The 13,255-nt window shown below is 45.3% G+C and overlaps 1 protein-coding gene across 3 annotated transcripts in view; it reads right to left on the bottom strand.

Annotated features, from left to right (window-relative positions):
- The window catches only part of SHANK2 (SH3 and multiple ankyrin repeat domains 2), a 514,254-nt gene that overhangs the window by 338,370 nt on the left and 162,629 nt on the right, over nucleotides 1–13,255 (bottom strand). For all 3 annotated transcript variants that reach the window (XM_040409073.1, XM_040409075.1, XM_040409074.1), the window contains exon 10: nucleotides 1,952–2,018. In XM_040409073.1, coding sequence (XP_040265007.1) covers nucleotides 1,952–2,018 — 67 coding nt within the window. The remainder of the gene's footprint in view (nucleotides 1–1,951; nucleotides 2,019–13,255) is intronic.

The following is a 13,255-nucleotide window of genomic DNA, read 5'->3' as shown; positions in this document are numbered from 1 at the left end:
ATGGACTGTTTTTCGCAGACTGCACAGGGCGGTCTGAAATGGACCTTTGATTACTACATACGAGGCCAGGAGCAATATATGCATGGAGCTGACATGTCCTTCCAGATACTGCAAATTTGGTTTGAGATACTGTGAGCCCTTAAGAGTTTAGAGACTGTTTGTAAGCTGTGTACAGCGCTGTGGAATACGTTAGTGATATATAAGTCTTGAGAAATAAATACGCAAAGAGCAAAAACAGGAAAATATGGTTCTTCGGTGGAAGTATGGTTTTTAGATGAGCACAGCATGTGATCTACTATTGTGCTATAAATTGTTAATACAGGAGGATATGTGGGACAGTACGTGCATCTGCGAGGATGGGCAGCCTGGCACGCCGCTGATCGCTGGTGAGCGTATTTGGACAAGGGAAATAGAACGTCGTGTACAGCCAATACAACACGGAAAAGCCATATTCTCCAATGCCAGCCAGTGTAACCAGCCGGCCCCCCCTAACCTCTCAGTGTGGATGCCGCTTGTAGACTCCCCCTTATTTTCTCGTATCCTCTTCTAGACAATTTACTTGTTGTGCATTGTGAGCACAACATTTGAACAGAGCCTGCAGCCTGCAATGGAGAATCTTGGCACACGATTCACATTTCAGTTGTTCAATTAAATTTCTGGTTATATAAACTTCTGATTTGCAAGATTTAAAAAAGAACCACAACAATTTTTGCCTGCACGACCAAAACATTTTTTTTTATTATTATTCTTCTTCGAGTTTTGTGATTTTGTAATATTTGCTGAAACTGTAAGAGCAGTTATATATTGTGGCCATCTATTTCTATATTTCTATAACGATTTCCAGGCAGTGGCTGGTTTAGAGACAGCCTCCCCGTTCCTAGTCACCTCATTGCATTGTATTGTACAAAGCAGAACACTTTAGAATTGAGCATAAGGATACGCGCTATAATTCTTGTATACAGTCCTAGCTAATATCAGTTTAATGTATTGTTAAATGAATTAATACAAGTCCTGTGACCCTCGTTGCGCTGCTTTCATTGGAGGATAAACAGGAATTCCCATAGACGATGGGCGATTAGCAACTCTTGCCAGTTTCTTCCACCTGTTATGGCCACTGTGGGTCATATTATGCAGCACAACGTGGTTTCCATACAGGGAAGTTCCCACAGGTAGGATGCTCAGTTATCAGACATTTATCCCAGTGTCAATTATAGAGAATACCGCTTTAAGATTTTAATAAAAGGTTTTGTCCAGCCTTCTCTTACAAAAAAAAAAGTTGAAAAAAAAAAACACTTACTTGCTCTTGTCGCCCCAGTTCCAGTTTCTCACTGCTTCCAATTCCATCTGGCCAGAAGTGTGTCTCGACACACATCACAGCCGCCGGCCAATCAGTGAGCTCTGCTGTGACATGTGCAGCACGGCATGTGACCACTGAAGCCCCTGATTGGCCGGCAGCAGTGACATGCGAGGATGTCATACTCCCGGCCAGGTGGGGACTAGAAGCGGCTGGGACGGAAATGCACCACAGGAACTGGGACAATCAGAGCAGGCGAGTGTTTTTTACTCACACCCAATGCCTGACCATCCCAAGATTTGGGAATAAATGAGTCGTTTCCAATTGGAGCCCTCGCTGCCATTCACACGGTTGTGTTTTTTATTCGCTCAGTTTCCCAGACCGTGCAAAGAAAGATCACTTTCTTTCTTTGCACAGTTTCTGTGCAGACGCGGTCAGCCGTGGTGGCGGTCAGCTCCGGAATTAGCACCACTGAATGGAGCTAAAGCCGCACGCAGATCTGCCACATTCAAAATGCAAAGCAGAATCCGTGCGCAAAGAACTGTGTGTGGACGATGCAATGGAGAGGTCTGGTGCACGGAAACAAAGATGGTTCTAGTATCTAAATAGGTCACACAATGCATCAATAGGCAACAGTTCCCACAGGTGATTACTTACCGATATCAGTTTCTTTGTGGTTTTTAATAAACTCTGCAAGCTCGAAATTCCCAGCTATTATAGCAACCTGCAATAAAGAAAGCAGCATGTCACTCACTGATGATGAATAAGTGCCCTTTTTACACACTGAATATGACTGTAAGGAGCTCCGGAGAGAGACGCGGAGTGTGAGCTCAGCAGTGGTACCCGTAGCGGTCAGGCAGCATTGCTCAATTTCAGCATTTCCGATCGCAGACAGTCACTGCATCTGCCGCAGCCCGGCTCCCACTGAACGGCTCCTCTCTGCTCCTTCACTCCCTTATTAAATAAAGCATCTGAAAAGGTGCTGAGCATATAAGTTATTAGCTGAAATGTGCTGCATAACCCTTGGGCTTAAGATAATTATAACTGTAAATCATCGCAGTAGGTCCACACGTACAAACACAGACAGGCGCCGGAGCAGATTGGGTTCATCTCTCGCAATACTGAAAGGGCATTTCCTCTTTTTCAGTCCAGTCGTTTTATGAAAAAGATGGCAGACTTATAATACAGCGACTAACCCGAATGTCAAATCTGTCATCTGCTATGCCACAATAGAGGATTACGTTGATCCATCAAAACTGGACTTGCTGTTGCTGGGTGACCCTTGCCGCCGGCAGTGGCCTCACAGGCCCTTCAATATTGCACAGAATGGACTGGTGCCTGTTTTGCCCTGTACACCAACGTTCCCCAACCCATGGCTTTCCAGTTGTTGTAAAATTAAAACTCCCATCATGCTTTGGCAGCCTGTGGTTATCAGGACATGACAGGAGTTGTAGTTTTGCAACAGTTGGAGAGCCACAGGTTGGTGATCACCCTTTCGGTGACTCTTGGGTCTATTTTTCATCCGCTAACAATGCTGTTGCCCTAGACAGATTTGAATGGACACCATGCAATGCTTCATGTCCCCTGTGGAGGCGCTGCAGAGGACATGAGCACTTACTACCAGATATACCCACAGATCACAGTTGATCTGACAATCTACTGATTTGAATGGACACCATGCAATGCTTCATGTCCCCTGTGGAGGCGCTGCAGAGGACATGAGCACTTACTACCAGATTTACCCATAGATCACAGCTGATCTGACAATCTACTGATTTGAATGGACACCATGCAATGCTTTATGTCCCCTGTGGAGGCGCTGCAGAGAAATTGAGCACTTATTACCAGATATCCCCACATATCACAGCTAAAAGTCCCTGGGTCATTAGCTTGTTACGAATTCATCTTTTTCTTAAAAGGAGTTCTCCAAATTGCACCGTTAGTAGAAGCTAATGACCGAAGGAATTTTATTTACCAATGATTTTTTTTTCTGATTATTTTACAGAAAACACTCCTTTCCTTACACGTTTCATTACGGTGATCAACCATGTTTTGTCAACTGGATGGAGAATCGCTTCCGGATCTCTTTCAGGCCTGTTATGTGGCTTGATGTTCACATGACATCTTTCCATTCTAACGTCCCACAAGTGCTAATCAAGACGTCAAGAAACAGTCGCACTGGATGAACGCACTGAATCAAGGGATAATAAGACATCTCTGTAAATCAGCGTCTGGTGCAGCAGTATGGAATGGCCTGACAATGCTAAATGCTGAAATAAACAGCTGCTAGGAACCATTAAAAGACTGATCGCTGGGCTGCTCCTCTCTCCCGCTGGTTTACAAAGATTTATTCCCTGTGTGAAACGCCGGTTACAGGCGGTAAACGGGACGTGGAAACGCCATAATCCATGCAGTATATGACATACAAGAATGAGTGCACAGGATGATTTTTTTTTTTTAGGACCTACAAAAATTTGTGGCTTACAGCATTTCATCTGCTTTAATCCCAACCTCTTCCCTCAAAAATGGAGGACTACCACGGACTAGTAATGAGATACTTCGGCTCTAATAAATAATCAGAAGAAAACTTGATTTTCCCATTGTTATTATTCATTTGAGAGTCATTGAGTCGGCTAGGTGGCATCTAAATGAGTGCTGGAAGCATTAGGCCTCATCCACATTTCTGTGTTAGTTTCACATCCGTATTTCATCCGTGAAGATGTTCGTGAAGGATCTGCGTTTCTGTTTTTACCCTATGTGTGTCATCCGTAATCCACGGACGCTGCTCAGCTCAAAATTAATTTCCAAAGTGTCTCAGTGAAAACGGACGCACCACTGATGTCATCCGTGTTGTGTCCGTGATTTTCACCGACCCATAGACTTCAAAGGGTGCGTTTGGTCTGCACCACAGACCAAAGTAGTGCATGTGATTTTTTTCGCTGACCCATGGTCCCATTGTGGCACATCTGTGCAGCTACAAAATGGAAATCTACGCTAGCAAGCAAGGTGGTGTAGCTTTCTGGCACAATCTATACCATCCTGTTGAAGTGTCCTGTTTGTTTGTTTTTTTGCCTTTATTATATTAATAAAAAAAAGAGAAAAAAAAAAGATCAATTTGGGAAAATAAAAGGAAATTTGCCAAATGTGATATGAATAAGCCCTTACTGGGAAGAAATGGATGCAAATGGATTCTTAACAAGCTCTGCCTCTGATCCCACCAGATGTAAGGCAGCCATCCTATAAGTGAACGTACGACCCTTTAACTAGGCCTTGAGACACGACGGGGATAATAACTAAGCCAGCATCTCATCTGCAGACAGCTGTTTCAGGGTGACTGCCCCTCATCAGTGCAGAGCAGAGAGTAATGGCTTAACTTGATGAGAAGCCTAAGTCAGGATTTGGGGGGGTACTATCTCTCCTTGGCGAGAGTGCCTTAGTCGGCGTGAGGAGACTTATAGGCCATACATGCTCCTCTGGAATTCTGGGAAGAAAGGGATGCAAATAAGCTTACATCTGGTGGCATTAGGGGCAGAGCTTGTTAAGAGCTTATTTGCATCCCTTTCTTCCCAGAATTCCAGAGGAACAAGTATGGCCTATAAGTCTCCTCACGCCGACTAAGGCAATCTCTCTCCAAGGAGAGATAGTACCCCCTTAGCCCTTACTGTAGTACAATGAAAAACAAGGCCTAGGTCAGCAGCATTATTTTTTCCTGGTAAAACGACAGACACCTTAATGGAACCCAATGATCGCTATTACAAGTGAATAGGGGCCCATAGGGTGCTGCTAGTGGCCATCACAGCTTAAATTCTGTTTTTCAGCTAATATGGCGGAAAGAAGAAACAGAATTTACAACGCAATACAATATAATATGCTAAATTAGGACAGGGATCTGAGCTCGGTTTCCACTAATTGTCTTCAATTTGCTTATGAAGTCAAAATACTGGAGTCTACAGGATGCCGAGAGGAAAGGAGCTCCATAGAAAAGAACTAGCGCTCTGACTGAATATTACCGTATGGTATTAATCAGATCAGCACTTATGAAATGAAAGGAACACTGACTATTGGGTCTAATGACTGGGAAACACCACTTGATGACCACCTCCGCTCCCTGGCACAGATTATAATATATTTCTGCTAATGCCTGTAACATACCGTAAAGAAGCAAATCAATCACAAGAATTATAACCGTCTTAGATGAGAACCACTAAATGTGCTGCCTATAAAGGGAGAGCTGTACGCTCGTGATTTAACGTGTGCGCGGGGGTGATTACAAATAAAGATTTAGCAGATGCATGTTATTACTTCGCCAGAAATTAAATTATACCGGATTACAGAGATCCCACAATATTTATATGTAAAAATGGTCCAAAAATACTTGTCCGGGCTAAAGATACTGATGATCCATCCTTGGGATAGGTGATCAATATCAGGTCTGTGGGGGTCTGACAACCAGCGCTGGAAACTATATAGTGTACAGAACGGAAGCGGAAGGCTCCGTACCCTGTGTAGTTTCCAGTGTACTGAATAGGAGCTGAGTTGCACAGCTACTACTGTCTGCTTCCGGCTCCATACATTGTATAGTCTCTGGTGCCAGCGGCTGCCCGAAAAAGCTGATCAGTGGGAGTCCCGGGTGTTAGACCCCCGCCAATCTGATATTGTTTGCAAGGAATTAATTGATCGGTCAGATAACAGAACATGATAGACTTGCTATAGGGTATACTTAAAGCTGTAGGTGTTGGGAAAAAGGCCCCTTTCACACAAGCAAGTTTTCCACGCGGGTACCCGTCGTGAAGTGAACGCATAGCACCGACCATTCATTTCAATGGGCACATCAGCGTTTTTTTTTTTCATGCATCAGTTCTGCATTGTGTGAGAATCGCAGCACCTTCTATATTCTGCGTTATTCACGCAGCCCTGGCCCCATAGAAGTGAATGGGGCTTCAGTGAAAAACACATTGCATCTGGAAGCAGGTGCGGATGCAGTCCGGGTTCAATGCGTTTTTTAATGATAGTTCCTAGGAGATGTTGTTCGTAAACATTTAGGTTTTTTTTCACACGCGTGAAAAACGCATCAAAACTGATTGCACCCGCATGGAAAAAAACTGAACAACGGAACGCAATCGCAGACAAAACTGACTGAACATGCTTGCAAAATGCTGCGAGTTTCACTGAATGCACACTGAACGCATCTGTATCGTTAATGTGAAAGGGGCCTTATGCACACAACCGTTGTGTTTTGCAGTCCGCAAATTGCGGATCCACAAAACATGGATGGCGTCCATGTGCGTTCCGCAATTTGCGGAACGGCATGGACAGCCATTGATATAACTGCCTATTCTTGTCCGCAAAACGAACAAGAATAGGACGGAGGAACGGATGCGGACAGCCCACATTGAAGTGAATGGGTCCGCATCCAAGCCGCAAAAACTGCGGCTCGGATGCGGACCAAAACAACGGTCGTGTGCATGAGGCCTAAATCTGACGGCCCAGGGTAGCACATTCCAGAGAACTGGTGCAGCTCGAGAAAAGACTTGGTGACGAGACTCTATGGAGGATTTTAGCCTTAGGGCTCATGCACACAACCATTGTTGTAACGCGGTCTGCAAATTGCATATCCGCAAAACGCGGATACCGGCCGTGTGCATTCCGCATTTTGCGGAACGGAACAGCTGGCCCATAATAGAACAGTTCTATCCCTGTCAATAATGCAGACAATAATAGGACATGTTCTATTTGTTTGTGAAACTGACATACGGACACGGAATGCACACGGAGTGGTTTCTTGCGGCCCCATTGAAGTGAATGGTTCCGCATACTGGCCACACAAAAAAAAAAACGGAGCGGACACGGACAAAAAAAAAAAAGTTCGTGGGCATGAGCCCTTATATTATTGTCAAAACATGGGCGGGGTAGTGGACAAAGTTGAGGGGTGGAAGAGAAAGACTAAAAAATGTTTTAATCTGCTGTCTTGGGGGGCTATTACTCATGCCAGGTCCTAGTTGTATTTTTTGACTAGCAGTGTGGTCTGAGGGAAGGCCGGAGCAGACACAAGACTTTGGGGCCCCCTGTCTGTCTGTCCCACCCTCACTTTGACATGTTTCCATGGGCATCCCCAAAACTGATGGGCTCTCGTTCTTTGCCAGGTGCTTCTGCTGTCCCTTGGGAAGCCTTCTCCATCACTGGTTCTCGGTCATCCACCATAACTGGGAGCTCTCAGCAGTTACAAGGGCCTCTCTTTTTTCAGCACCATCCCCCTATACAAAGTTAGCGACAGGCAACGGTGTGGTACACTGGACTCAGATAACCCATCAGGTTAACCCTTTATGATCATTACACCTGCTGATAGGGACACATATAACCTAAGACAATAAACACGTTTTAAGATGAAGCATCCGTTTGCCGTTCCTTTTGGATGAAGGGTAGAGGTAACAGTACTAATTAGTGAACTGATCATCAAAAAAAGTACTCAATGTCTTCAAGATATTTTTTTTTCCCCCACATTAAAAGAAGTAGAAATGCGTAATGTCTTGCAGCGATGTTCCTGGGGGAGAAACTGTACCTCGCAGAACCCTACATAAAGGCTAATTAGCTGTGAGTTTACAGCAACCCCTATATTACCATATTCTAAGGACCTTATGGTCGCTTAAAGGGGTTGTCCACTTTTTTTATTTTAATTCCCCCACTGCCACCCAGCGGGACCAGTGAGGGCAACTATACTTACCCGCTCCCCGCTGTTCCGTGGTTCCTAGGCTGTATTCATGGCACTTCTGGTCCCTGCATGGTCACGTCTGCCAGTACAGCCAATGACTGGTCTCAGCAGTGATGCTTTCCCACTAAAAGTGACCGGCTGCAGCAGCGCACGTGACCGCAGACGGGATGTCACAATTACAGTAAGCTGGGTAGCGCAAGAATGGAAAATGGGAGTTTGCAGAACGGAGCTGGGATGAATAGGCGAGTGTCTTTTTTAATTTCCTAGCACTAAGTAAAATGAACTAAAATACGTTTTGGGGTCGGATATTCCCTTTAAATAAAAAAATAAAAAAATGCATCCTACCAGACAACACCTCTGGATTTTGAGACCAAGCTATTTGTGGTAAGAGCAGTGCAATGCATGCAATGTATAGCAGGGAAGTCTCCTGTCCAGCCTAGGAGCTCATTATTACACCTTCTGTTCCTGGAGAGGAAGGGAAGTGACAATCTCTTTGAGCACATTCAGTGCGTGGATCAATTTTTACTTTTGCAAATTGCAGAGCTGGTGCCATTTCTCCTGCCTCATCTGAAGCCCCTTACGATTTAGCAATATCGACGTAAAAGCAAACGACCGCGCACATGCACAATACATTTTTACAGTGAAGCCAGCGTTTCTGCACAGAAATCCTCCACCCTATATGCAGCAAACCGGGTACAAAAAAAAAAAAAAAAACTCCTGCAGCCCACACATTGCGTAACTCGCAGCATTCATGAAGCAGAGACCATGGCAAACGACTACAGGAATGCTGGAAATCACTGCGGAAGCTCCTAATACAATCTTGTCACTTGTTAAGATCGTCTGTAAGAAGCTTTCCTTTAATTGACGCTTAATTTGTTAAATGTATCACGGACAAAATCCATTTAAAATTAATTTAAAGCAGTTGAAATAGTCGCAGCTAATACATTAACCCTCGACATACTCCCCTAGTAATGATGTTTGCAAATTAAAAAGATCTTCTGCCACTTACAACTCTCCAGCTGTTGCAAAACTACAAGTCCCAGCATATCCTGACAGTCTGCTGGGAGTTCTAGTCGCCCTAGTACCTCTCCAGCTGTTGTGAAGGAATGCATTGGGGTTTTGCAGTGATCTTATGCCTTCGGGGCTGGAGAAGGGTTAAGGGAGCAGAAGACTGCCTCTGTCACCAGATGACTTGATGTGCATAGAAATAGTTCTCTAAGTGAGCGGGATCTGTCCCCAAGAAGGAGACAAATGCAGTCCTCAGGTAATTACCTTCAGCTCTTCTCCTCGTCCTGGCTGAGAGTGCTCATCTCTTCTCACACTATATTCCCTGCCTCCAGTATCCTCCTCCGAAATATATGCTAGATGCTATGCTTCTGTGCTGCAACTGAGTGATCTGCCAATAATGGCCTGCATACTTATTAAAAAAAAAAAAAAAAAAAGTCTCTTAGCAACCATGTCTTAGATCTTAATGTGTAGCTCCTCCAAATATGAATCATTATTCCATCTGTGCATTGACAATAGTCTTAAAATAAGTTCTTATATGTCAGGTATGGTCAGCTTTGTAACGTAGTATCAGGGCAGATGATGCTGCTCAGCTTCAAAATGCGCAGGGTGCTTTTAGAACTGCAGATTTTTGGATGAGGGATGCAAGTACATCTGACCTATAGTCTATGGCAATGCCGGAAATGCCAGGACCGCAGATGTTTAGATGAGGGATATTAGTTCATCTGACATACTCTGTGGCAGTGGTGGCGAACCTATGGCACGGGTGCTAGAGGCGGCACTCAGAGCCCTCTCTGTGGGCACCCGCACCCTGGAAAAGGTCTATGTTGTACCAGTATGCCTTAGACTTTTCCTGCCATTCATCAGCGCAGGGCGCACTGAGTGTAGGCAGGATATTATAGCTAAATGATAAAGTACATGGAAGATACACTGTATTGGACTGTAGTGTTCAGGGTAAATTGCCGCGTTGGCACTTTGCGATAAATAAATGGGTTTTGGGTTGCAGTTTGGGCACTCGGTCTCTAAAAGCTTCATCATCACTGGTCTATGGCAATGCTGGAAATGCCAGGACTGTAGATGCCCGAACGAGGCATGCTAGTTCATCTGACCTATAGTCTATGGCAATGCTGCAGGGCTGTAGATTCTTGCAGAATCCCTGCCGGGAATAGCTTGGGTGTGGGTCGGACACCACTATAACCCAAGGCAGAGATATACAGCACCCTTTTCCTTTTTTTTTTTTCTAAACAGACTCCGATTTCTTGCTCTATTTAGGCTACTTTCACACCTGCGTTCAGGTGTCCGCTCGTGAGCTCCGTTTGAAGGAGCTCACGAGCGGTCCTGAACGCAGCCGCCCGGCCCTGATGCATTCTCAATGGAGGCGGATCCACTGAGAATGCATCCGCCTGCCAGCGCTCAGCCTCCGCTCCGCTCAGTGAGCGGACACCTGAACGCTGCTTGCAGCGTTCGGGTGTCCGCCTGGCCGTGCGGAGGCAAGCGGATCCGTCCAGACTTACAATGTAAGTCAATGGGGACGGATCCGCTTGAAGATGACACCATATGGCTCAATCTTCAAGCGGATCCGTTCCCCATTGACTTACAGTAGTTCAGGCTACTTTCATACTTAGAAAATTTTCTAAGTTTTAATGCAGACGGATCCGTTCTGAACGGATGCGAACGTCTGCATTAAAGGAGCGGATCCGTCTGATGAAACATCAGACGGATCCGCTCCGAACGCTGGAAAACGGGGAGAAACACCATTTATTATGTCTGATGATCCAGGAAGGTGCGGAGGTCAAGATATGAGCATGTAAGACCGTATCTGTCACTGGGATCTCCTAATCCTTTACACAAATTCCATGGCAGTCAATGGAGCACGACATGATTCTTCTGTTGGACTCTGCATGTAATTGGAGGTACAGTATAACACCGTAGATGTCAATGGGTGCTGTATTATAGCTCCAAGCAAAATAAAGTTAGCCATAAAATTTCTCCCCTTTCTACTCTTGACACAATGTGAAAATCATCTTAAAGAGGACCTTTCACCTGTATAAACTATGTTAACTGAGTATGCTGCCATATAGAGCGGCGCCCGGGGATCTCACTGCACTTACTATTATCCCCGGGCGCCGCTCCGTTCTCCCGTTATAGGCTCCGGTACCTTCACTCACTAAGTTATAGTAGGCGGGTCTTCCCTTGTCCTGTGGGTGTCTCCTTCTCCTAGGCTGCAGCGCTGGCCAATCGCAGCGCACAGCTTACAACCTGGGAGAAAAAAAACTCCCAGGCTGTGAGCTGTGCGCTGCGATTGGCCAGCGCTGCAGCCTAGGAGAAGGAGACGCCCACAGGACAAGGGAAGACCCGCCTACTATAACTTAAGGAGCAAAGGTACCAGAGCCTATAACGGGAGAACGGAGCGGCGCCCAGGGGTAATAGTAAGTGCAGTGAGATCCCCGGGCGCCGCTCTATATGGCAGCATACTCAGTTAACATAGTTTATTCAGGTGAAAGGTCCTCTTTAAGATAGCTTTCATATCTGCAGCATTGTGATCTAGCCGCCTGATCCAGCAGCGTGCAGCGCTTTCTGTCTGGCCAATTCTCAGCATTTTTGCCGGATTGTAGCCGGATCTCCGCCGGACCCCATTATAGTAAACGGAGCCGGAGGACATTGTGGTTCCATCTGGCAGTGCCGGATCCAGAGAATTCCACCAGGTTGTTTTGCTGCTGCAGATGTGAAACTAGCCTAATATACGCAACCTCAATGGTTTTTTGCAGCACAAAAGAATGAAGCAGAGGGATAAAACATTAAAAAAACAGATGCTCACCCTCACCAATCCCTGCTGCTGCTGCTCTGGTTCTGACTGCTCTCCGCTTCCTGTCCCAGTTCGACATGCCAGAAATGCAAGGAAAGGGCCAGTCAGCCAATTACCGGCCTTAGCGGTAGCCTGCCTCCGCCTGTGATTGGCTGGGCGTGCCCTTCCTGGAAGCTCCAGTGCGTCGAGCCTGGACAGGAAGTGAAGAGCAGCAGGGACCAGGGCAGCATCAGAATGGCAGCGGCAGGAATCAGTAGGGGTAGGTATCCTTTCTTTTATGATTTAAGCCCCTCTGAACCTACTGCTTCCAATTTTCATTATGCTGGAAAACCCTTTCAATAATTTTATAGGGTAGCTACAGGCGTTATAGTAATCCTGGTCGAAAGAAAGACCTATGTCCATCAAGTTCAACCAGCAATGGAACCACGATGAAGAGAAGGGGTATGGAAAATGTGCCCCCCCCCCTTCCCACTTAGGCCTCCTGCACACGACCGTATCGCTTTTTCAGTTTTTTGCGGTCCGTTTTTCACGGATCCGTTGTTTCGTTTTTTGTTTCCGTTCCCGTTTCTGTTCCGTTTTTCCGTTCCGTTTTTCCGTATGGCATATACAGTATACAGTAATTACATGAATAAAATTGGGATGGGCATAAAATTTTCAATAGATGGGTCCGCAAAAAACGGAACGGAAACGGAAGACATACTGATGCATTTCCGTATGTGTTCAGTTTTTTTTGCGGACCCATTGACTTGAATGGAGCCAAGCACCGTGATTTGCGGACAAGAATAGGACATGTTCTATCTTTTCACGGTACAGAAATACGGAAATACTGAAACGGAATGCACACGGAGACACTTTATTTATTTTTTTTGCTGAACCATTGAAATTAATGGTTCAGTATATGTACCGCATACTGAACTACAAAAACTGCCAGTATACTGAACGCAAAATACTGTCGTGTGCATGAGCCCTTATACAGAGGAAGGTTAAAACAAATTTAAAAAATAAAAAGGCCCATGGAAAAACTTCCTTCCAATGCGCATCAGCACTATACAAGACTTCTACACATCTATATAAGAGTTAATGTTCTCAGATTTCATCTAAGCCTTTTTGAGGCCATCACCTGTCCCTGCTGTGACCACCTCCTGAAAGATTCACAGCTTATGGTGAAGAAGACTTGTGAAGACTGAACCTTTTTCTTCTCCAGATGGAGGCAGTGCCCCCTTCTCGTTGTCGAACACTATATTTTTTGCACGGGTCAGTCATATACTGTATTTATTTAATAAATGAATTATGTTTTATTAATCTAACTTAATTATTTTATTCCATTCTTATAATTAAAGCTACTTTCACACTCGCGTTTGGTGCGGATCCGTCATGGATCTGCACAGACGGATCTGTTCAGATAATACAACCGTCTGCATCCGTTCAGAACGGATCCGTT

Source organism: Bufo bufo, chromosome 10 (genome assembly GCF_905171765.1).
Source record: "Bufo bufo chromosome 10, aBufBuf1.1, whole genome shotgun sequence".
NCBI lineage: Eukaryota > Metazoa > Chordata > Amphibia > Anura > Bufonidae > Bufo > Bufo bufo.
This window is presented reverse-complemented; position numbering and strand designations above follow the sequence as displayed.